Here is a 24,871-nt window from a genome sequence, read left to right as displayed (position 1 = left end):
GTCTGAACTCCTCCGCAGCTTTAGTCAACACTAACGTTCTTAGTGTTGGAGTCTCATCCTTCGTGGAATCGAATATTTTTATTGTGTTTTTTAGTGATGGATCTTTAACTGTTGATTATTTTTACAAATTTGCTAGGCGGTGCCAACTTATCACTTCCTTATCAAACCCCTGCTCACATGTACAGCATCATAACCATTATTGTGAATATACACAAAGGGCTTTATTTACTAAGGGAAAGTACTAAGCTTAAACACAAATAGATAAACTAGCAGAAGAGGGTAATCTTTCAGAAAACCAGATGTAACCAGAGTGAGCTACAGTACTGGTGTATACATTAAAAAAAATGTAAAGTAGGTAGCAGCGCTGAGGCCAACAGTAAGCTTCTCTTTGTGCTTTTACTTATCCAACCATCTATCCAATCACCTGATCTGTTCTCCTTAAAGTGATTCAGTTACTCAGAATCAGCAGAAACGTGCTGTTTGAACTGATTTCTGTACAAGCCAAATTTTAAACAGGATTTTTATTACACATTTTGCTTTAAACAAAAGAAATGAGTAAGTGGCTGATAGAGTAAAATCATTTTCTGATCAAGTTTCATATCAGCTGATTGAAGATTGTCTTTAAGATTTAGAAAAAAATCTAACTGTAGTTTAGGAACGGAAAGTTCTGCATGAAGTGAGATGAAGATTTATTCCTGAGGAATAAAAAGATTTCAACACAATTAGCTTAAATATCAGCTTAACTATCATACGCCTTAACTCGTTTGATGTTTTTTCTTCTTTTAGGAATCATAAAATGCATCTTTCTGATTCTTTTTCTCATCGCTTTCATTCTTCAAACAGAATCAAGTTCTTTCATTCTTTTGAATGATTTGATGAAGCTAAGGAAAAGAACAACTTGACACTGTTGCTACACATAAGAGTTGGTCACAGAATTTATTTCCATTTTCTGACATAACTCCACACAAAAACAAACTGGAGACCAAGCTGAAAAAGAGAGATCCTTCTTTTTTATTTCATTTTTCTTCCTTATTTTTTTGTCTGCTGCTGTTTCAGGAGCTAAGGTACAAGGCCTTATTCCAAGTGTTTTCACAGGTCTAAAGAATGAAACTGGAGAGAAATCTCTTTTTCTAGAACACAGAGAGATGGCTAACTTTATTCTTTTAAAGAGGGACGGAGCTCAGGTGAGGGAGAGGAGGCAGGTTGCAGAACAGCAGTGAAATCTGAACAGGAGTTACGGGAGGGTGGAGGGATTCCACGGTGTTCACAGACAGACAACTGGGACAGATCGACAGGCAGGGGGAGGGGGTCGGTAGGGGTGCAGGAGGGAAGGTGTGCTTTGTCATGTCTGAATGAAAACAAGCAGCTCTCAGACCCACTAACTTAAAAAAAAAGAAGAAACAAAGCAAAAAATTTAAAAAATATGCAGTCGTCTAATAGAAAACATTAAACAGAAAAAAACAGGGATGGGAGGGGGCAGGGAGGGAATAAGTTGCACCTTTAATTCCATCCTACTGGGGGTGGGAACGAGCGCTTAGATTACTGGTGGGACTGGTTGTTTTACAGAGGATGAGGAAGAGGAGAAAGGCTGCGGAGTTCTGGCACTGAGTGAAGAGAAGGAGGGAGGAACGGCAGTGATTACGGAGCTGGATCCGGGAAATAAAAAAGCGACATCCGCTCGCTCCGGATGCCAAGACGGGAGCCACCGCGGTTTCTGGAGAACAGTCCGGTTTGCTTTTGGAATCGGATGTTTGTGGCGCTCCTGACGGCGGTGAAATTGGAGCGTGCTAGCGCTGAGCGGCAGCAGCCAGCGGTGGAGGAATAACATCGGCGGTGTTTCTGGCAGGTAAGAGCTGGACAGACTTTAGATAGAAAAATGGGCAAAAGGGGCAGAGAGGATGGGGGAGCTTGTACAAGGCCGCTCCTCCCCCATCCTCACCCCTTCTGATGTTGGTCCTCTAGTTGCCTTGGCAGTTGTGGCTTTAGTTAGTGTAGAAATGAAGATTAAGGAATGGAGAGGAGATGAGCAGAGTAAACATTTTCTTGTTTTTTTTGGGACAGAACAAAATGAGACGGATGATCTGAAGGAGGAAAGAGGGGGAGAAGGAGGGAGGGATGATTCAGGGAAGGATGGAGTCAGAAAATGATGCTTTGATTTAATAGTAAGTCTCTTTTTCCACCCAGCCTGCAAAGACAGAAAGGAAAAAGGAAGAGAAGAAGAAGGAGCAAACAGTTACTGCCTGAATTCAGTCTGAATGGCTTTACTTAGAAATCCAGCTTCATGAGTTTCTTCTGGTCATTCAAAGGCTGCGGCTCACACTGCGTGTGTTTGAGTGGGAGCTTACCTCCAGGGTTTCGGCGAAGGATGAGTTTTCGGATCTCATCGTAAACAAAGATGAGGAAACTGTACGGGAACGCACAGAACCACCAGCTGGGCCTGAGGGAGAACGTGATTAGGAGTGAGAGCAGATCAGGCCTCCAAAAGGAGGAGCAAAGAACAGATACTACTGAATAAAAGGTTTTACTACTGAATTATCTTTACTAGAATGTCAATGATCTGCTAAAACCACAAACAAAGTAGGACAGGATCACTAGGATCAGAGACTGAGCATGTTGAAGCTCTGATGGCGATGCTTCTTACTTTAGAGGGTACATCCGTAACGCCACGTCCATCCCTGGGCAGTAGGACAGGAAAGCAGCCAGAGCCGTTTCCTCAAACAGGCCAAATATTAGAATCTTGTTCCTGGAAAGAGAGAAAAATGCAGGAAGGATTCAGGAAACAAGAATCTAACACTCAGCGTTAGCAAGGACATCCAAAATAACAGATGAAAGAACCCAAAGTTCGATTAAAAAAAACAAACATTCAACTGTTTGTTTGATTCAGGTTAGAGAAACCATGTCTTAGCACATCTTGTTTTTTGGTGCCACCTTGTGACTGTAGTGAGGAACTGCAGTTTATATAAATCTGTCTATCCTTGTTGCTTATTTAGAAAAAACAAAACCTGCTGACCTTTAAAATAACATATCTAGTTCAATAATTCACCATTAATCTGTTAAAAGTTTTCCAGTCAAACTACCATCATCTAAAGGTACAGTGAAGGTGAATAAAAGCTTGGACGTAAACATTTATTGATTGGCTTTATTGATCTCTCAGTGGAGAAATGTACTCGTTACATCGGCACACAAGGAATGGACATTAGACCAGTGGAAATCTGTGCTTTGGTCTGATGAGTCCAAATCTGAGATCTTTGGTTCCAACCATTGTGTCTTTGTGCGGCTAAGAAAAGGTGAACGGATGGACTCATGCCTGGTTCCCACTGTGAAGCATGGAGGAGGAGGTGTGATGGTGTGGGGGTGTTTTGTTGGTGACACTGTTGGGGATTTATTCAAAACTGAAGGCATACTGAACCAACATGGCTACCACAACACCTTGCAACGGCATGCTATTCCATCCAGTTTGCGTTTAGTTGGATTTTTCAACAGGACAATGACCCCAAACACTCCTCCAGGCTGTGTAAGGACTATTGACCAAGAAGGAGAGTGATGGTGTTCTGTGCCAAATGACCTGGGCTCCACAATCACTGGACCTGAACCCAGTCGAGATGGTTTGGGGTGAGCTGGACCACAGAGTGAAGGCAAAAGGTCCAACAAGGTCTAAGCATCTCTGGGAACTCCTTCAAGACTGTTGGAAAACCTTTTCAGGTGACGACCTCTGGAAGCTCTCAAGAGAATGCCAAGAGTTTGCAGTAATCAATGCAAAAAGTGGCTTTTTTGAAGAGCCTAGAATATAAAGACATATTTTCAGTTGTTTCACACTTTTTTACTGTTGCACCGATACAGATACCAGTATCGCCCCGATCCAGCACTATAATGGTGGTATCCGTATCAGCGAGTACCAACAAATAGGGCCGATACCATTTTGAGAGCCAAAAGTTTCTTCAACTATTGTCACCCATTCCAGGTAGGCAATAAAAAGTTCTACTAGATCCACTTTGTATTAGTCTTTTTCCTGCTTCACAAAGGTAGGCAGCAGCTTGACAAAGACATGATGGCAATTATTTTACATCCAAGTAGTATGCAGTTCTTCATAGATACACACACATCAATTTTAAACAGATGGTATCGGTATCGGCCGACAATGCAGAGCCAGGTATCAGATATCAGGGCCAAAAAATGGCTTCAGCGCAACACTACTTTTACTACTACTTACTATACTTTTGTTAAGTATATAATTCCACAAGTATTAATTCATAGTTTTGATGCCTTCGGTGTGAATCTTCAATTTTCATGGTCATGAAAATAAAGAAAACTCTTAATGAGAAGGTGTGTCCAAGCTTTTGGTCTGTATTGTATATATGACAGCTGAAGTCTCTTATTTAGCAGCATTATTATACATGGTTATTGCACAGGGTATTAACATCGGTATTTATATGTATAGCTATTGCACTGGGTATCAAATATATAAAAAATAAAAGACAGGTTATTGTACCTAAAGAGGATTTCTGACTCACTTCATTCCCTGCTGGAACACAGAGTTGCGTCTAGTCTTGCAGATAATGACGTCGGCCCACTGCACCACCACGATGCTGACAAAGAAAGCTGTGTGGCACGTGAACTCTACTATCTTACGCTGCTCATAGGTCTGTGCAGGAAAACACAACACAGTTAGTGATGATGCCGATGCTCTTTTTTATACCATCATCACAAAGTTTTTCCACATGGTTAAAATCAATCCAAACAAGGACAAGAAGTGTTAGCATAGATATTTTAATCAAATGGTTTAGAATACAGGCCTCATGAGAACAATTAGTAGCTCATCAGGCTAACAGGGATGTAGCAGCTGCAGTTCCTACCCATTGCTGTCCATAGCTGTCCTCAAGGTCGTTGTTGGAGCGATCGTCCCAGTTCAGTCGGATACCAACCAGCAGAGATGGCAGGAAACCGTTTTCAGCCATGATGACGAAATAAGCAAAGAAGCCTCCGAGAGCTTGGATCATGCCTGTAAGAACAGAGGGTAGTGCACTCGTTAGCAGAGGCTTGTAACAAGTTTGTGGAAAAATGGATTGAAGAAGCCATTTTAACTAAAGCAACAATCAGATCAAATGAAAGTAAATATTACATGTTTTATTTCTCTAAAATGTGTAGAAAATTGTTCATATGATGAAAGTGTTTGATTCTGATGTTCCTCCAGTTAGAGGCTCCTCCTACTAGGCTGACCAGATGTGCAGATTTTTGAGACGGATTCATTTTTCTGTTACATCAAAAGAAAGAAGTTATATAGAGCTAATATGGAGCCCTCTATTACCCCTCTTCTGAGGGGAATCTGACTTGTGTTATGCAGTTTTAGCAACATTAGCAACCAGCCATGGTTTGTTTACCAACACCATCCGGTCTCTTACACAACAGGTAAAAGGGACACAAGAAGCAACAGTTCTTGACGAGTCCCTGAATGTTGGAATCACCACTTTAGAGGGAGGAGCAGATAGCAAGGTGGGCTGATGTTAGCACTGTTCTAAGAATGATGTTTATCAAGGAGTAAACAGCTTGTAAAAAGCCTTACGATGAGGTGTTGTAAATTGGTACTTAATAAATACATTAAAGGGAATAAATGCCAGGTTGCTAAGTGGCGCAGTGGGTAGCACTGTTGCTTTGCAATGGGTTCGTTTCCCCACCCGGGGTCTTTCTTCAGGGAGTTTGCATGTTCTTCCTGAGCATGAGTGGGTCCTCTCCGGGTACTCCGGAGACCTAACATGACTGTTAGGTTAATTGACTTCTCTAAATTCTCCTTAAGTGTGAGTGCGTGAATGGTTGTTTATCCTGTTTGTCTCTGTTGATGTATGATGGATTGGCGAACTGTCCAGGGTGGACCCCGCCTCTCGCCTGTAGACAGCTGGAGATACGCACCAGCACCCCTTGCAACCCTGCTTGGGATAAGCGTGACGGGAAATGGATGAATGGGAATTAATGTGCAGCGTTGCTCACCTGAGAAGTTTACATGTGAAAAGCTGCAGAGAAGAGGTGCTGCTGCAGTATGTTTTCAGGAGAGAATCTCTGATAGCCTTATTTATCTGATGATCATAGAACGCTCCATCACTAAAACTAAGGAACATTCACCAACGTGAATAATTGCTTTATTTCCACTTGTTTAGTATGTTTTATAAACTAAATGAGATTATGGGACTTTATGTCCATCTCCTTGTGTAGCTTCTTAAACTTTGATCAAAGTACCTATGGTGTGAAGAGTAACTGAACCCACCGATCTGTCCATAGGCGATACTGATGAGTCTCTCATTGACCAGTTTGTCCCTCAGTGGGTTCCTTGGCTGGCGCTTCATGATGTCACTTTCTGCTGCTTCATAGGCGAGAGAGATGGCAGGAACCTGAAACAGAACCGGAAGATTAGGTTTGTTTGATCAGGAAGCTGCATTTCTAACAGAATCAGAATTTAAAGAATTCACAGAAAGAAATCACATGTTTTGAAAATGAAAACAGGTGCTGGTCATAAAGTTAGAATATCAGGATGAACAGCGGTGCAGTCTGGTCTTTCTGCATGTTCTCCCCATGCTGTATGGGTTCTCTCCAGGTACTCCAGCTTCCTCCCACAGTCCAAATCCACAGCTGTTAGGTTGATCTGTTTTTTTAAATTGTGATAGTGTTGGCTTTTTTCATTTGTGAGATAAACCAATTAATGTTAGTCTTTATAAAACAAACCATATGTAGAACAAAGCAGCTAAGATTTGTTATATTTTGTTCTGAACCCGATATAAAATAAAACAGTTTAACTTTAAATTTGTTAACACCAGAAACAATTGCTTATTGTTCATTCATCTACGTTATTCTTAAGGAGAATAAAAACGAAAAAAAAAAAAAAAACTTTTAACAAAGGTTCCTTTAAATAATGTTCCCACACTGCCACCTTGTGTCCATTTGAAGTTATCATTCTTTAGTTCAGACACATTTACACATAAATACATTATTCAGTTTGCAGATCTACTCAGTGCTCCTCTGTTATAAAGAGAACAGTGTAATTTACTAGTAAATTTTCTTTGATTAATACTGTTTGAATGTTCACAGCTGAAATATTTTGATTCCCACTGCAAACAGAGGTGTTTCCTTTTCCATCTGTCATCAGTGTTTATAAATGCGGAATCTGGAGACTCCAGTATAAATTGAAAACAATGGACCGAACAGGGATATTTCTAAAGCCTGGATGTCATTAAAGCTTCAGTGTCCTGACTGATGTTTCGTTCTCACCATGTCGGTTCCCAGGTCAATGCAGAGGATGGTGATGGTACCCAGGGGCAGTGGGATGTTGACCAGGATGAAGAACAGGAATGGCGTGATCTCTGGGATGTTGCTGGTCAGAGTGTAGGCGATGGACTTCTTCAGGTTGTCAAAAATCAGGCGTCCTTAAAGCAAAAACATGGATGGTGTATATTCCGGCTATTTAGTCCCCTTCTCAGTTTTTTCTTGCTCCAACCTCTTACTCATTCCTTGTTTTTGAATCACTAACCTTCTTCCACTCCAGTGACAATGGAGGCAAAGTTGTCATCCAGCAGAATCATGTCTGCTGCTTGCTTGGAAACATCAGAGCCTGAAATCCCCATAGCAACGCCGATGTCGGCCTTCTTAAGGGCAGGAGAATCGTTCACGCCATCCCCCGTTACAGCCACTATGGCTCCCTGGGGGCAAAGTTTTACATTAGAGCCAAAATGAAGGACATCTGTAATTGACCGTAATGGCTGCTGCCTTTACGAACCTGTCGCTGGCAGCCTTCTACAATGATGAGTTTCTGCTGTGGGGAGGTTCTAGCAAAGACGATCTCTGTGTGGTTCCTCAAAATGTCATCGATTTGGTCCTGACTCAGATCTTTAAGATCTGTGCCGTGGATGACGCAGGCCTTAGCATCCCTGTAGAACAAAAAACAGAATTTATATGAACAGTTTGCTTCAATTTTTATCATGAATCCACATTCAGTTTTGTTCATTAAAACAATGGTACACGGATTAATGTTTGCTTTCCACCTTACCTGGGGTTAACTTGGCTCACAGGGATGTTCAGACGAGCAGCGATGTCTTCCACTGTTTCATTTCCCTCTGAAATGATGCCGACACCCTTAGCAATGGCCTTGGCTGTGATTGGATGGTCACCTGTCACCATAATGACCTACAGAGGAAGCAACGTTAGGTGAGAATACAGAAACACAGCAACACCAGGTAGAGAAATCTTTATGAAGGACAACAGTGACAGAGAAATGGAAGAAAATGTTTGAATCCATAGATAATCCTAGATAATTGTGCTTAAATTCTTCTTCTTTTTTAAGCACTTTGATCTTCTGTTGCAGCATTAAGGGCTTTTATGAATAAAGATAAACAGAATGTGACTGGAAATAGTTTCAAATTAGAAATAGAACAATACATCAGTTGTTTTCTTGTATCGGTATCAGCCGATGCCTGTTTTCACGCATCTATTTGTGCAGCCTTAGAATCAGGTAAGGTGCATGCATTCCCCTTCCCTCCATCTGCTAACATTGAGATTTTTTTTTTTGTTTAAATTGAGACTTGTGCAACAATTGTCATCATTGTGTTAATAAGAATAAGAAGCATTATTGTAGAGAATGATAGTCTCCCCCCCACATAAAAAAATAAAAATCAGTACCTAATATCAGGGATGTATGTAGTCTAATGTAGACGTGTCAGACTCTAATTTTGATGTCAGGATGAAAAAGTTCCCACCTTGATGCCAGCTGAGCGGCATTTTCCCACAGCGTCAGGCACGGCTGCGCGAGGAGGATCGATCATGGACATGAGGCCCACAAAGCACAGGTTTTCAGTCTGGAAGTTGACATCATCTGTATCAAAGGCAAAACCTTTGGGGTACTTGTCCTCTGGCATAAACAGGTGGCAGAAACCTGGAAGAAAGACGGGGGGTTGAGGTAAAAACTGATAGATGCCAAACCTGTTTAGGGTCAGTCCAAACTAATCTGTACCTACATGAAAATGAACAAGCAAAACAGCCAAATTTACCAAATAAATCATTGGAGACAGACTAATAAATATACATAAATATTTATTAATTGCATGTTGTAAAAACTGGTTATGGTTGTGCATAATGCACACATTTACTTGTTGAGAACTGGTTCTTTATTGCGTATTTTATAGAAGACTGCTTGATGACTGCAAAGACGTTTTCTGTGTTTAAAAAATGACAATAAAAGTCGTCTAAGTCTAAGAGATATTTTCCCTTCACCATAAAAAGCAAAACCTCGGAATTCAGAAAAGAGCGTAAATTCTGGTTATGTCCCATTTAACTATAGTATTTTTATGTGAATATTTAAAGGATTAATGTAATTTTGTTATTAGTTTATTGTTAATATATGAACAACTGAAAAATCAAGTTAAAACATTCAGTCTTAGAGAATCACTATTTTAGAGGTGAACTGCTTGTTCTGGAGGTCATAAAATATGTTTCAATAGGAACAACAAATCACCAGGTTGGGGTGGCCATGGCAACCAAGGCCCCCCAGATGTCTGTATAAAACCAAGTTGTTCACAAATAGAGAGAAGTTGTAACAAATATGCTAAATGAAACTCTAGCGTAATTCTGGGCTTTTAGACAAACCTTCTAGTTTTCAGTCGTCTGCCTGCCTAATAAGCTAAACCATCTGGACTGAGACAGTTAACTGTACATGTGGGTTTTACTCCCGTGTCGGTAAAGCACATCATCCACCCTCCTCCTGAACACAGGTCCTCAGCCCCAATCTCTATCCATTGTTTACTCATCACGTATCCCCATTTCCAGCAATCTAGTTTACTAATGACATCACTGCTGCTGATTTTTTTGTTTTGTTATTACAGTGCCACAAGTACATCGCAACAAAATAAACCACCTGCATTTAAACCATCGTCTTGGGAAGCAGTGAGCTGCCATTGTGCGGCGCCCAAAGCAGTGTGGGGTTAAGGGTCTTTGCTCAGGAACCCAGAGCAGCAGTCTGTGGGAATTTGTGGCTTGAACTCCATACCCCTGGATTCCAAGCACAATGCTCTAACCACTAGGCTGCCACTAGTGGTTGGGATTTCCAGTGTTGGATACATTACTTTAAAAAAAGTAACTAGTTACAGTTACATCTGCAAAAACTAACCAAGGTAGTTACTGCACAATGAAAGTAACTATGCAAATCATTGCTGATGAAGATTCGCAGTCATCCAGGTTAGAGTCATTCTGAAAACGTAAAAAAAATCCACTGGACTCGGTTTTAAAGGTTTGAAGACGTTTCACCACCTCTCCCCAGGAAGCTTTCTCAATTCAAATGTCTGGATCAGCAGTGAGTTTGAGTCTTTATATACACAGGGCCTTGTATTGCTTGGAAACATGCAAATGTAAAATATAACTAAAGTAAAATATACTTTGCAACAGATTTGAACAGGAGTTACATTACAGTTCAAGGCTCACAGGTAACTGTTGCCCTTCTGTTAAGCCAAAGTTAATCACCAAACCTTTTACTGAACTTTTCAGAGATTAATGCTCTTTATCCCGCTTGTTTACCATCTGCTGTTTTAATCCTCAAGGAAGGGACCACTGGGTGTCATCGTTGGCTTGTTTCTTTAAATAATGTATGACCTCACTGAATAAAATCCTAACTGCTGATATTTTAATTAGGAATAGGCAGCGTGCATGTCATATCCAAAGAGCCATTTTTCCCCTAGTCCGATTAGGTAAAAGTCATTTAGAGCAGCAAAATATAACATAACTCTTTAAAAGGCAACATATTATTTTTATTAAATATCGGTTGTAGGGTATCTGTTGCCATCTTAAACAGCAAAAATTAATGGTTTAGCTTTTAAAATAATGATAAAACATGTCATCTCCAAGCAAATTAAAAGAAAAATGGCTCTAAAAAACAGATATCAGATTATTTTTAGGCTGTTTTGTTGTGAAAATTCAGTTCAAATATTCTTTATAAAAACCCCTAAAGCTCCTAAGACTGGTGTTTATTGTTAAAGTATATTGGTTAGTTATTTCTATCATTTTTAGCCTCTATTAAGAGCCATCATACAGGGTCCAAAGAGCCCAGGTTGTAGACCCCTGTTCTAGACTCATGGATCAGTGCCTCTGTTCCCTGAGTGTTTGCTCAGTCAGCGCTCATTGACAGATGGCCGTTCATACTGAGCCTGGATCTGCTGGAGGTTTTCCTCCTGTTAAGTTAAAACTCTTCCTGTCCTTTTCCACTGTCATGCTTGGTTTGCAGGATTGCTGCAAAGTCCACAACATAGCAGAGAAACATTTTGCAAAATCAATGACGGGGTAAAAACTTGGATCACAATTGTCAAACTCATTTTATTATCAGGCTATTTCAGCATTTGCTAGGTTTTTAGAAGGGCTGGTTGCAGCTGTAGTAGGGATGGAACGGTTTATGAAAACCGTCCGAACCGTTCAGTTCAACTGTCTCTGTTCGGTTCGCGTGTGTTGCGTTCGGTTCATGCGCTGCTCCTTTTTCTCATAGGCGAAGCGTGTACACTCCAGAGCAGAAGGTGGCGGTACTGCGACCAAAGCCAACCACCAGTAGTAAACAAGAAGAAGAAGCGAAGCAGTGTAGCCGGGTGTAGCAGAAAAAAATCAGTTGTTGTGGAGAATTGTGTGGGTATGGCGAGTGGGAAAGAACAGGAGTTGGAAGACGCGCCAGCAGCACTTTATAGGTCTGCTGTATGGGACCACTTTGCATTTAGAGTGACCTACGATGACGGCGGAAAGAAAGCTGTGGATAAAAGTGCAACAGTGTGCAAGCATTGTGCAACACGACCAATATGTCAGCTTAGAGATTTTCCTAAAAATCAAAATATACCGAACCAAAAACCGTGGATTTAGTGAACCGTTCCACCCCTAAGCCGTATGATAAAACTTTTGATGTAATAATTTTTCTTCATAACTTTTTAACATTACTCCAATCAATTCACTTCAAAAAACAAACGTCTCCAATTTTATCACATGATATGCCTTTTTTTGGCTCTTGGGGGCCATTGGAAAAATTCCCTTGGCGAGCCAGATCCAGCCCGTGGGCCTTGAGTTTGAACCGTTGCCTCAACTAGAAAACGTTTAACCCGTCTGTCTGCATGATTGACTGATTTTACTGTGTGAAGAGCCTTTAGATGACGTGTTGTGAATCAGTGCTAGATAAATAAACTGGATTAAACTGAAACCATTTGTAAATTACTTGTTGAGGGGAAAGTTGTTTTTTTTTCCATAAGTGACTGATCTAATTTTTGAGATCTTTTTTATTCTTCTTTCTCAAAAGGAAAAAAGCTAATTGAAAAGTTAAAAAGTTAATAAGCCTAGTTAACAATTATATTTAGGTTTATAAACAAAAACATGTAAGAGCCAGTATCAGCATTAATACCTGTAAGGTTATGTTGCACCAAAAAATGTTTGTTTCTTTTACTCTCAAAGTGTTTTTCATGAATTTCTTATAGAAGCACTTTTTTATTTCAATATATTCGATCAAGTTGCTGTTTCTTTTTATTACATTGACATTCATTTTTCCCATCAAATTTTTTTTTGGGAATGTTACAAAAGTAATGAAGTCTTGTCCTGGATTCCAATAACACTATTGGCTTGATATTTTGCTTTTCAAATCATTTCACCGAGTGCCCTGTAAAGGGTTAATGAAAATGACAGCAATGCTCGCAATCACAGTGGACTCTATTCATGGTCCCTGCAGAAGAAAAGCATCAGTTAGACAATATTTGGAAAAATAAAACAAATGATTGTATAAACCAATCTGTTCGAATGAAAAGTTGCCAAACTGCCCTTTAACTTGGAGGAATGAGAATGACAGAAGGCGGGAGCACATCGCCCCAAAAACAATAAGGTCAGAGTGAGTACTATGGTGCCTTTTTCAGCAAACACACATTCAGGAAAACAGCTGTTTGTACAGAAAGCTGCTAGAATCAGACCAACATTCTATGGAAAGATCCACTACAGGAAACATTGCTTAAATAATAATTTTCTTTATCATTTCACTTATTACACAGGCTCTATGGACTAACCCGGTTTTTCTTTGCAGCTCCTAACAAAAAGTTAACATTAGAAACATTTAACAGCAGTTAATCTGACGTGTTAAATACTTTTGTATTTGTATTGTCAGATTTTGCAGAATCTGAGTTCCAATTTTCCCTGTTTTCCTGTCATCCTTACCCAGCACTCTCTCTCCCAGTCCTCCCAGTTCCAGGTAGGCGTTCTGGAAAGATTCCTTCATCTCATCGTCCATTGGCTGCTCTTTGCCCTGGATCATGATGGTGGAGCAGCGGTCCAGGATCCTCTCAGGGGCTCCCTTCATCACTAGCAGGTAACGGTTGTCAGTTTCTTCCTCAGTTTCATGGATTGAGAGCTAAATGGGAACAGATTCAGATATTCATTTTGGCAGGTATTTAGTGAATAATCATTAGAGTTTGTGGCTTTAGATCCAACTGACTGATTGGTTTAGACTGTGTACCTGATACTTGTTGGTGGAGTTGAACGGGATCTCAGCCACCTTCTTGTTCTTGTCCCTGATGGCTTTGACGGGGCCGCAGGACAACTCGATGCACTTGAGCAGAGCGGACTCTGAGGCGTCGCCGGCGACATCCCGTTTGAGGATGGGCAGAGATTCCTGACCGGCCTTGAACACAGCACGGTTGCACAGCGCAGCAATGCGAGCCAAAGACACCCACGTAGTTGAACTTTTGTCAAAGGAGCAACCTAAAAGGGTTAGAGAGTGTTAGGCTGCTACGTATTCAACACAAATCTGCTTTTTTATCCAATCTAATGTTCATAACTGAAAATGACAAACCAATAGCTTTTATTCTTTTCTAGCTGTGCTGCATTTGGTGAAAATGTTAGCTTTAAAGTTTATTTTAATTGTATAAATATCACATGCACAATGTTTGCAGCTAGTGATACTAAACAGTTAGCTATTGTATCAGCTATGGGGAAGAAAGAACAGAAAGAAATGAACTGATGTCACTCTGAGCTATGGAAGCCTAAAACAATGCATTTGTGACAATGAAAACAGATTTTCCAACAACAAAATTTTATAAATAGAAAACTGGATTAATCAATAAAATGTATTTATCACAGAGTCCCTGCACTGACCAACAGAGAGCAGAGCAGATCTTTAGTTTTAAAATGAAGATATTTTTGGACAAACTGGGGTCCATTTTGCAAAGCAGGTTTAACAAACTCAGACTCAACTCTGATTAGATCCAGCCTGAGGTCGGAAACTTAGTTTTCGGTTTAACATAGGATTTATCAACTTGACTGAATATATATTTTTTGATATCTGAAATACTTTATAAGTCAAAATAATACAAATGACTGTTGTTTTTTTAGGCTGTATCAGTGTACATGATTGTAATCGGATTAATTGTGATTAATCGATTATTTAAATAATCGCCAATATATCTGTTAATCGAATAATCATTAAATGGAGTGTAGAAAAACTCTAAAACATGCCTTTAGCTGACAGAGCGACCCACTTTAAAGCAGCAAATAATTGCAAATACTAATATATATATATATATATATATATATTAAAAAATACAGAAATATTAATTTAAGATTTAAAAATCTCCTTTAAGGGTCCTTTTTCTATCCGATTATTGATCCATTAATTTAAAAAATAATCAACAGATAACCAATTAGCAAACTAATCTTTATGAATCATTTATATGATTCATAAAGCCCTAAATATTGATAGTTGAAATGAGTTTCTGGTCACATTTTTCTACATTTATCATAGATCTAAGCCTTCACTCATCTAAATAACAGGAGGAGTAAGATACGTCAAACAGAGCATTTGCTTTGGGAAGTCAATCATTTTAAAATGTGTTTTAGGTGAGAAAAGGATTAAAGCCAACTTACTAATCGTAGGTGATCACACAACATGCCAATTGGTTTTAAATAAACTATAATGAATTACCAAGAACTAGTTTAGCTTGTTTAAGGATAAATTAATTCAATTCTTGTTAAAGATGAACCGGTTAAACCTTTCCTCCTGAAATTCTCACCAGACTGGTCCTCGGTTGTGTCGGCCTCATGGATCTGATTGTCGAACCACATGTGGGCGACGGTCATCCTGTTCTGGGTCAGGGTGCCGGTCTTGTCGGAGCAGATAGTGGAGGTGGAACCCAGAGTTTCTACAGCCTCCAGGTTCTTGACCAAACAATTCTTACGAGCCATTCGCTTGGCAGTCAGAGTCAAACACACCTTGAAAAAGGAAGGGGGAAAATGGATTGATGGTGATAAGAATGAAGAGACAAATACAGATAAATGCGTGTTTTATAAGGTGAACTAATATCACAGTAAAGCATCTCCACAGCAATTACATAACATCTTGCAAGCAGAGTCATAAGTAGCGTTCTAACCCAAATAGGAAACTGACCCACCCAGATCTATGCTAAATTTCTACTCAACATGTCAGCAAAATGCACAAAAATCAAGATTCACATTGAGAACTAAAGCAGCCTATCAAGCGATGCAGAGGCATGAACACGTGAGGTGATGCAGCAGAGCAGCGGTGCATTATGAATGTCAAGCAGAACTAGCCAAGGCCAAGCCATGAAGGCCAAGTTCAGGCTATCAAGCTAAGAAATGACAGGCCTAAATGTTATTACATTAACTAGCCGTTGTCATTGCAGAGAGGCCCGCCTGTGGCCTGGAAAAGAGGGGAAAGACGTACACAGAGAGGAAAATGGACAAGAGAAACACAAACACATGACAGCTTTAGGACAGGAAGAAGGAGAGAGACACACACCGCCAACTGAACAGATTCACCATGTTAAGAAACTGGGCCACACGGAAGATTACAGCACAATGATACAGTCACAAAGCAACATGGAGCCACACAGGACGACAGATCATCAGCAGAACCACTGCGCCGCTCACAAAACATCACAGACTGAATGTCCACTGAAAAAAGACACAAAAAGCCCACAGACACGCACACCCACAGCTACAAGACATTCACCAAAGTCAGGTAATATCAGTAAAGTTGATCACATTGCTGATTATAGGGAAGATATAGTTAAAAAATTACAAAAAAATAAAAATCCTTTTTCATAAATGTATAATAGCTAGTGACAATGATTGTTTTATACAGTTAAAGGTTTAAACAGCGTTTGAGGCTTCTCCCTGACTAACAGCTCAATATAAACCACTGGAAGTTTAATATGGGGGAAAAAGAAACAAAAGATGAATTAATAGAATAATCAGAATACAAAGAGGTCAGTAAAAGCTTTTAAAAATGAACCAAACATTTTACAGTAGTCCTACGGACGTTTAACTGATGATACCATGCAAAGAGAAGGAAAACTCACAGTGACTGTAGCCAGCAGACCCTCAGGCACGTTGGCTACGATGATGCCAATGAGGAAGATCACAGCCTCCAGCCAGGAGTAACCCAGGATGATGGAGAGGATGAAGAAGCTCACTCCAAGAAAGACAGCCACGCCTGTGATGATTTGGATGAAGTGCTCAATCTCCTTAGCAATGGGGGTCTGAAAGATGAGAAAACCTTTCATGACCAAATGTAGATAATTTACAAGACAGTTAGTAGATTTTTGGTTTAGCTGCTTGTTTTTAATCTTAAACTGAAAACCAACATATTTTTGTTTTAACAGCTTAGCTCAGACTGATCTGTTTAGACTGAAACATATCAAAATGGCCAAGCTCTGTTTTATATCAGAGATCTGATTGTTCCTTATGTTCCTAACAGAGCAGTTCGCTCTCAATCTGCAGGTTTACTAGTGGTTCCTAGAATTTCTAAAAGTAGAATGGGAGGCAGATCTTTTAGTTACCAGGCTCCTCTCCTGATGAACCAACTGCCAGTTTTAGTCAGTGAGGCAGACTGACTAGTAGTGGTAGTTTTGTCTACTTTTAACGCTCTGCTCTCTCTGCTTTTTCTCATAGTAGTTTTATGAGGTCTGTTCCTGTTTGGCTGTGACTCCATCCTGGAGAGAAATATCAGCTGTGCTGCTGCCATCAACACCTTTGTTTCTAGATGTTAGAGATCGGCCTGTTTTCCAGTGTAGTCCTGTTTCTCTCACTGTGACTAACTGGATGTGCTCTCTTCATCCTGCCTGGCTGTGTGTTTCCTGGACAGGGCCGCCTTTTACAGCTGCTTTTTGTGTCTCTGCTTCTGTCTCCTTGAACCCCAGTCGGCCTCGGCAGATGGCCGCTCACACTGAGCCTGGTTCTACTGGAGGTTTCTTCCTCCTAAAGGGGAGTTTTTCCACTCCACTGTCGCTACAAGCATGCTTAGTGTGAGGGATTGCCTTCTAGTCAAATAGTCAATGCAATCAACTGGTTTTCCTTAGATAGAAAACTTTGAATACATTTTACAGTATGATCTGGTGAACTGGAAAAAGCCCTGAGATGACATGTGTTGTGAATTGGTGCTATAAAAAAATAAACTGAATTGAACTGAAGTTAAAAACAAACCATTATCAAGAGAATAAAATAAGCTGAAATCCTAAAAAAACAAATTTTGGTAACCAGGTGTTTATTGGTGTTCTGCCGTTTTGGTAAATTAATAAAAATAATAAAAAAAAACCTTCAGCAGCTTCATAGACAGATAACGCAGAAGTTACCTTGCCAGTCTCCAGGCCTGAGGTAAGCGTGGCAATGCGACCCATGACTGTACGGTCACCAGTGCAAACAACAATCCCACGTGCAGTTCCTGGAAGAAATGATATACAAACATGATCAGGTTTATGGTTTAGAAAAAATATAGTTTACAAACAGAAAATGATCAAAGTGGAAAAATTAAAGCATAAAAAGACATGACTGTTTCATCTGACTGGAAGGCTTCACTGATTTTCTTTTACCACAAGAGGGCACCAGACACACCCCAACGCTGAACAGTTAGATGAACATAACAACTATTCATTCTGGACGCTAGATTATATTCTCCAGAAAAGGAAAAGACCAAAGCCTCCACGTATTTGTTTGGCACTGGTGGCCTTTATGTTTCTGCCAGAATATGGGTTGGAGAAGCACACAACTGAGGTCTTTGGGCCAAGTTGAGGACTGAGGCCTCCAAACTTAGTTCACATGCTCTACCACTGTTCTGACACTGCACCCCAAACATTATGTTTATGTTGCACCTTTGTGAAACTTTCTGAGTTCTTACCATCGTGTAAATATTTGCAGTGAAGAATAAAGTAAACAAAGATGAACCATGTTTTGGCCAAGATCCCTATCTGAACCTTGTTTTCCTTCAAACCCCACTGAACCAACCTGCATAGAACATGCATTTTAAAGAGGGATGAATAAAGAAGACATTTCAAACTAGAGTCAAAGCTGTAAAATGATGACTTCATCTTCAAAACAGGAAAACACAATAAAAACATATTTAGCTCAAGTTTGACATCCAGAAGGCTCCAAATGGTGCCCTTAAATCAGAATCTAACTATAGTCGTAAACACTTCTAAACTATTCCAATGCAGGCCATAATTATGTCTTTATAACGCATACAGGAAAAAAAACAGATCTATGTCTAATAGGGGTGTGCAAAATAATCGTCATGATGATGCATCGTGATTCTAATTTTCGTGATCTACTGCATCGATTCTTGACGCCAAGTATCGATTATTAATTTTAAAAAATGAATAAATAAAACTGCATGAATGGTTGGCAAACATCAGCCAAAAACAAGTGTAATACAACTTCCAGTCCAGTAAATGTCGCTGCAAATGTGTTGACGCACGCTGCCTTGTGTCACAAGCATTTCCGGCCGTGGGATACTGCGCCGAGTCATTCAAAAACAAAACATGGAGGAGAAAATATTGCAATGCATCGCAATAATTCAAGTATCGTGATGCATCGTGATAGAATCGCATCGTGGCCTGTGAATCGTGATTCGAATCGAATCGTGACTTCTTTGCCAATACCCACCCCTAATGTCTAATAGGAATTTGCATTATTCATTTATTTAATCAAGTTATTTGATTGGTAAAAAAATTATTCTGCTAAAAATGTTTCATACCTTTTCCCCTCAACAACAAGAATAACAAAAAAAAAATAAATAAATAAATAAACAATCTCAGAGGCCACATCATCCCAGATTCAGGAAGTTATGGACTTTAATATGAAAATGGGCTTACATATTTATAAAATTTCAAAGTTTAGTTAGAGTATAAAAAATATTCTTTATAGATTAAAGTCTTTTCAATCCTAAAAGATACGCTAATGGTGGTAAAATTACCTTCGACACAGTTGGTTGAGAAGAAGGTGATGTTGCGGGTTTCCAGTGGGTTGTCATGAGTGCAGTCAGGAGACCTGGTCTGGGGCTCAGATTCTCCAGTCAGGGATGAGTTGTCAACCTGGAAACAGCAGTAAATTAATCAGAGAAATAAGCCATGAGATTAAAATAAATCTAATAAATGAAAGATTTAATAATGACATTTAAGAGGCACCATAGTGAGGGGAAATTATTTCTAAAGCTGGTTTCGTCTGGACGGTGCTCACCTTGCAGCCATGAGAGGAGATGATGCGGAGGTCAGCAGGGATCCTGTCTCCTCCTTTCACCTCCACCAGGTCTCCTGCCACCACCTGCTCAGCATTGATCTGCATCTTCTCTCCCTCTCGGATCACCAATGCTTGCTGGGAACAGAAATCAGACACAGGATATATTATGTTCAAACATTTAACTAAATCGTTTTAGTGACTTTGTTTACTGAAGAAAATAATTGTGTTAAACATGTGTGTTATAAAAGGTACAGAGAGGAGAAAAAGAGACGCTTTTACTGCTAAAACAAAAGCGGCAAATGATAAAAATGAAATACAGAAAGACAAAATGTAGAAACTGATGAAAGCCTAAACATCTAGCTCTCAGAAAAGAGGGAAAAAATGTAAAGACCTAATAAACATTAACCCTTTAATGGCACCAGGAGGAATATCTGGGAGGATTTATCTTAGCAGCATCATAACAGCAAACTAACTATCCTCTAAAATTTAACTTACAGCGTCAGAGAAGAAATAATCAAAACATATATATGTTTTGTCAATAAAATAGATCAAAATAACTTGATCAAAAGTGGGAAAGCTGTTTGTACCTGAGGGACCATGTTCTTAAAGGACTCCATGATCTTGGAGCTCTTAGCTTCCTGAAAGTAGGAGAAGCAGCCGGTGATGATGACGACAGCTGACAGCACGATACCCAGGTATAACTACAGAGGGAAGAGCAAAAAGAGGTAGAAAACACAAGACTTTCAAATCAGTCAGCTTACAATGGAATCATATAAACATTATTAAACAGAAAACATAAATCTCAGTATCTAATTTTGACATCACAAACACTGAAGTAAAGAGGAACGGTGCTTCAGGCTGCCAGAAATCCTTTGCTTGGTGATGGTCTTAATTGTTTTGTTGTTCCAGTCACCACAGTTTCAAACTGAGGCATAAATGTGATCATTTAATATATTGTAAAACCCTTCCCTCCATGTTCCTCTCTGTATGGTGCTGTGAACATGGACTCATGTTTTGGTGGATAACAGTCATGATCACTCATCATTGGTTCAGCAATGCTGCCGTTTCACAGATTCCTCCCTGTGGACTGAGCCAAGTATCCTGCTGGTTGCGTCACAGCCGCTTAGCCTCTGCTCTGAGCTCTATGCTGTGCTCTGACCCGCCATAAAAGCAGTGCTGACCCTACATCATCCTCCTAAAATCCCACCATTACAAATACAAACAGTGACTCTCCCCCTGCAGGACCACAAACCCGGAAGCTAACGGAGAGGAGTGTGTCATCCTAGAGATGGGCCAGTTGGCAGCGTTTGGACAAACGCCTGACACACTCACCCCGATCTCTGAAGAGATGAGAGGGAAACAGAGCCGCAGCTACTCACCCTGCCTCTGTCTATGCCATCATACTTCAACAATACAACAATCAGGCAGCAGCAGGTCATCTGAATCACACCGACTATTCAGCCCCGCCACCTCTGGCAGGAAGCTAACATTTGGTAAACGTTTCGCTCTAGAGGAGATAGAATCACATTTTTGAAACAAATTCCGATGTAGGGAATATTTACCACACATGACTGATCAGCTGTTTCACTGCCGCTAACGTCCTAAATGCAGCATTAGAATCAAATTTCTCTCTCGATGTCTCCCAATGGCATGAACTATTGCTAATACTAGCAGGCATGATAAAATAACAAAACTTGCCTAATTAAATCACACTTGTGGTCCACACTAGCTCGCCAACTCCATTTCCTGTTTACCAAAGCCAACTTTACACGTTGTACCGCCTCATTAATTTGTTTCAATTGATGGAAACACATTTTCTTTAGACTTTTTATAAGGTTGCTCCACATTGGTATCACAGTTGGACGTAAACAGTCATTGATGCTGCTACATTAAATTCAATCTTTATGTTATGAGCGAGGTTTCCATATAAAGACAAAAAGCTTAGCATGAACATGCAAAAGCTTTTAATGAACTCTGCCATCATCCGTTGTGAAAATCTTCCACCTACATTATCCCCAGCAGGCTCATCCTCTGTGGCAGCCTGGATGGCGTAGGCCAGGAAGCAGAGGATGGCGCCGATCCACAGCAGGATGGAGAAGCCACCAAACAGCTGACGACAGAACTTGACCCACTCTGGGGTGGTAGGGGGAGGAGTCAGGGCGTTTGGTCCATCCCTGGCCAGGTACTCTGCTGCCCTGGCATTGGTCAAACCCTGGACAAGGTATGGAACATGAGTTTGGTTTAGGATAAAGAAAGTTATTAGTGGAAAAGGAAACAAAAAAAAAAGGATTTTGATAGAAATGTACAAACTCTGCAGAAACTACTGGTTTGTAGTGAATTCAGGAAAATCTTTTCACTTTTTTTGAGGTGAGCATCTTACCTGTACGATATCAGTGTTGTATTTCCGGCAAACCTCCTCAACAGACATTTTGTGTTCCGTCTAAAGGAAAAAAAAACAAGTATTTTCAGATCACCAAGTTTGAAAATGGAGGCAATATGGGGTTCGGAGAATTTCCAATAAAAGCTTAAACTTTTGATACGGTGTGGTGAAATCAAACCAACAACCTTCCAAAGGATAAATACTATGAATAATCATCTGATTAAAGCCTATGCATATTTACATCTATATACATAAACTAAAGCATAGAATGCCAGAAAATCTTTTCTTATTAGTTTTACATCTATTTTTTGTTGTGCATCAGCTGCAGCAGTAACTAACTTCCATCCATCCATCAACTTCCAGCTATCTTGTTTTAAAATAAGGAGATCTGGTTATAGTTGGATCACAGTAAACTTAAGCTGGGCATACACTGTGTGATTATTTTCAATCTTTGCACGCAGCTACTGGTCAGACTGTGCGACTAACCGTACAGTGTGTGAGTCCAAAGGCTCTCATGCAGCACGAGGTTCTCATGCGATCCACCTGCTCACACTGTACGACTAAAAATCACGTCGGACTCAGCTCCGCAGTGAGATGGAGCTGCTCTGACTCATCTATCTGAAAGCCAAACAAATAGAAGAGGAATAGGAAGCTCACTAGATAGAAACACGCTGTCTTGGCCACGCTGCTGTTTTTACATCTGAGAGGAAGAATAAAAAGAAAAATCCTTGTTTGCACATGCGCCCTGAGCGATTTGCCCATGACGGTCGGGAGAAAATCAAACATGTTTGAGAAAATCAAACATGTTTGATTTTCTCAAACATGTTTGATTTTCTCCCGACCTCACGATTCCAGATAGGGAGGTGATCGTGAGAGGCTGATCGCCCCTCGTAACCCCCTGTACACTAAACGACTCACTATCAGGCTGAAAGTCGGATCGAAAGATTCTCGCACTACTGGAAAATCACCCCGAAAATTGCAAAGTGCAGGCCCGGCTTTAGGAGTAAAGTTTGCCAAGAAACAACATTGACTGATTCTATTCCACTCATCTGACTCTAAAACACAATACATTGTCATATTAACCATCATTTTATCTAATACACATTCTTTTCACAGGTCTTTATTAAATAAACCTTAGTGACAAAGATGCACTCTCTCAGCAACAGGAAGTAGGAGTAGCTGTACATACGATGGGGACTTCTTTCTTCAGGTCATCCAGATCCTTGCCTCCCTTCTTCTTGGGCGACTCCTTGTCATCCTTGTCCTGTGTGGTGGCCACCCGGTAGCTGTCCGACCGTCCATACTGTAATACAAAAACATCTGTTAATGCTTCATATTAGGGAACTGCATTCAATCTGTGACTGAGACAATTAACCAATGAGCATGAGATATGAGGCATGACATACAAGAAAAAGAATATCTAAAGTTTCAGTTAGAAAAAATAAATTTTGATGGTAAAACAAACATTTAAACCTGAGAGAATATACAATCAAGTGTAATAAATTAAAATATCGTTGAAAAGTTAATTTATTTAAGTACTTCAACACTCCAAGTACAACAGCCGATGTAGATTAGCTAAACACCGATTTGTGTTTTTCAAGACAGCACTTCTGAAAATTAATTAGCAATGTAAATAACTGACTCGATTAGTAGTTATTAGATTGAAATGACTTCCATCTGATTAATTGAAAACATCTTCTGTGTGTTGCAGTATTTCTGTCTTGCATCAGAGGGCGCTGCTGTTCATTCTTAAACTGAGTCTAGTCTGTATTTGCTGGACTAGTAATGTCGGAGCTGAAGCCTGCTAGAGAAGAAAGGCGAATCGATCCAAATTCCGATCTGAACTTCAATGTAAATATAAACACTTGATAAACTCCTTTAATTATCACAGTATTTAGTGATGCTCTATGACTGAGCATCAGGTTCTATGCTGTGCTTAAAAAACAAGGATATGTTAGAAAAGCAGAAAGCATTATAAAAAAAACATTGATAACTTTACAGAAAAAGAAATGCTAGCAATAAGCGCAGTAGATTGTGAAGCATTTGTGTGTTAAAGCACGTTATACAGGCAAGTTTTAACCTTCCTGTGAGAGGAACCAGATCCCCTGATTAAAAGCTTTGGTAGCAGCACGGATTGTTTGATTACAATAAAAACAGAGAGCTACGTCACAGTTAGCATCTACTTTATTTAAATTAAGTGGCAAAAAGTCACAGCGAGAAATCCTGTCTTTTTGATGACAGTTTTAAATCTCTATTAATCCCAAAGGAAAATGAAAGGCCGCAGTGACTGATTGCAATATGTGAAATACTTCTGATTTCCGATGCAGAAAGTATTTTTTAATTTAATTGTTTTTTTTATTCAGTATTCAAATAGGGCCCAGGTTTATATCATATATGTGTTTCTTTATATCTTATAAGAAAGTTTTAATGTGTAAGATTTTCTTTTGTTTATTCAATCAGCATTTTAAAACAGCTGGTACAATAAGTTGTTAAAATATAATGACGTAATCTTTTTCATCTCAGCAAATTGTAAATATGTTTTTAATGCACATTAAGAAAAGATCCTCTTGATACAGAAGAAAAGACAGAACTTTAAGAAAATGGACAGCTATCAATAAATCATTAGAAGTTTGTTAAGATCGATCAAGATCAATCAAATTTAGATTCATTCATGTATTGATAACTTGCATCCATATAATCAATTATGAATAAATATTACTTCAAAACCATAAAAATATTTTCCAAGATATGCAGGTTTAATGAAAAACATTTGTACTTGCTTAAAAGGTTTATAATTTTTCAAAACATACTTTTAATACATACACATTTGTATGCATAGCTGGTCTTTACTAAGATCACATGAGAAACTTCAGGTTGAGATGAAAAGGTAGAACGATTCTTGTGGAGGGAGAACAGGAACTAATTGGTTCCTGATTAGATTAAGCATCATTACAGCAGAAGCCTGTCTAAAGCCCTCGACTTAATCTGCAA

At 39.6% G+C, this 24,871-nt stretch overlaps 1 protein-coding gene across 3 annotated transcripts in view; it reads right to left on the bottom strand.

Moving 5' to 3' along the window:
* Positions 1-976: 976 nt before the first annotated feature.
* The window catches only part of atp1a3a (ATPase Na+/K+ transporting subunit alpha 3a), a 44,261-nt gene continuing 20,366 nt past the window's right edge, over positions 977-24,871 (bottom strand). For all 3 annotated transcript variants that reach the window (XM_038302794.1, XM_038302793.1, XM_038302796.1), the window contains 22 exons: positions 23,070-23,183; positions 21,881-21,940; positions 21,509-21,712; positions 20,088-20,201; positions 19,501-19,635; positions 19,238-19,355; positions 17,622-17,710; positions 16,350-16,529; positions 15,042-15,240; positions 13,490-13,734; positions 13,192-13,384; positions 8,736-8,911; positions 8,030-8,166; positions 7,760-7,910; positions 7,514-7,682; positions 7,255-7,409; positions 6,257-6,380; positions 4,854-4,999; positions 4,512-4,642; positions 2,642-2,743; positions 2,346-2,437; positions 977-2,185 (listed from right to left, as the gene is read on the bottom strand). In XM_038302794.1, coding sequence (XP_038158722.1) covers positions 2,157-2,185; positions 2,346-2,437; positions 2,642-2,743; positions 4,512-4,642; positions 4,854-4,999; positions 6,257-6,380; positions 7,255-7,409; positions 7,514-7,682; positions 7,760-7,910; positions 8,030-8,166; positions 8,736-8,911; positions 13,192-13,384; positions 13,490-13,734; positions 15,042-15,240; positions 16,350-16,529; positions 17,622-17,710; positions 19,238-19,355; positions 19,501-19,635; positions 20,088-20,201; positions 21,509-21,712; positions 21,881-21,940; positions 23,070-23,183 — 3,063 coding nt within the window. In that variant the 3' untranslated portion in view covers positions 977-2,156. The remainder of the gene's footprint in view (positions 2,186-2,345; positions 2,438-2,641; positions 2,744-4,511; positions 4,643-4,853; positions 5,000-6,256; positions 6,381-7,254; positions 7,410-7,513; positions 7,683-7,759; positions 7,911-8,029; positions 8,167-8,735; positions 8,912-13,191; positions 13,385-13,489; positions 13,735-15,041; positions 15,241-16,349; positions 16,530-17,621; positions 17,711-19,237; positions 19,356-19,500; positions 19,636-20,087; positions 20,202-21,508; positions 21,713-21,880; positions 21,941-23,069; positions 23,184-24,871) is intronic.

The sequence above is a fragment of the Cyprinodon tularosa genome, unplaced genomic scaffold (genome assembly GCF_016077235.1).
Source record: "Cyprinodon tularosa strain WSP-4 unplaced genomic scaffold, ASM1607723v1 ctg5, whole genome shotgun sequence".
NCBI lineage: Eukaryota > Metazoa > Chordata > Actinopteri > Cyprinodontiformes > Cyprinodontidae > Cyprinodon > Cyprinodon tularosa.
Note: the sequence above shows the minus strand (reverse complement) of the source record. Positions and strands in the feature narration are given on the sequence as shown.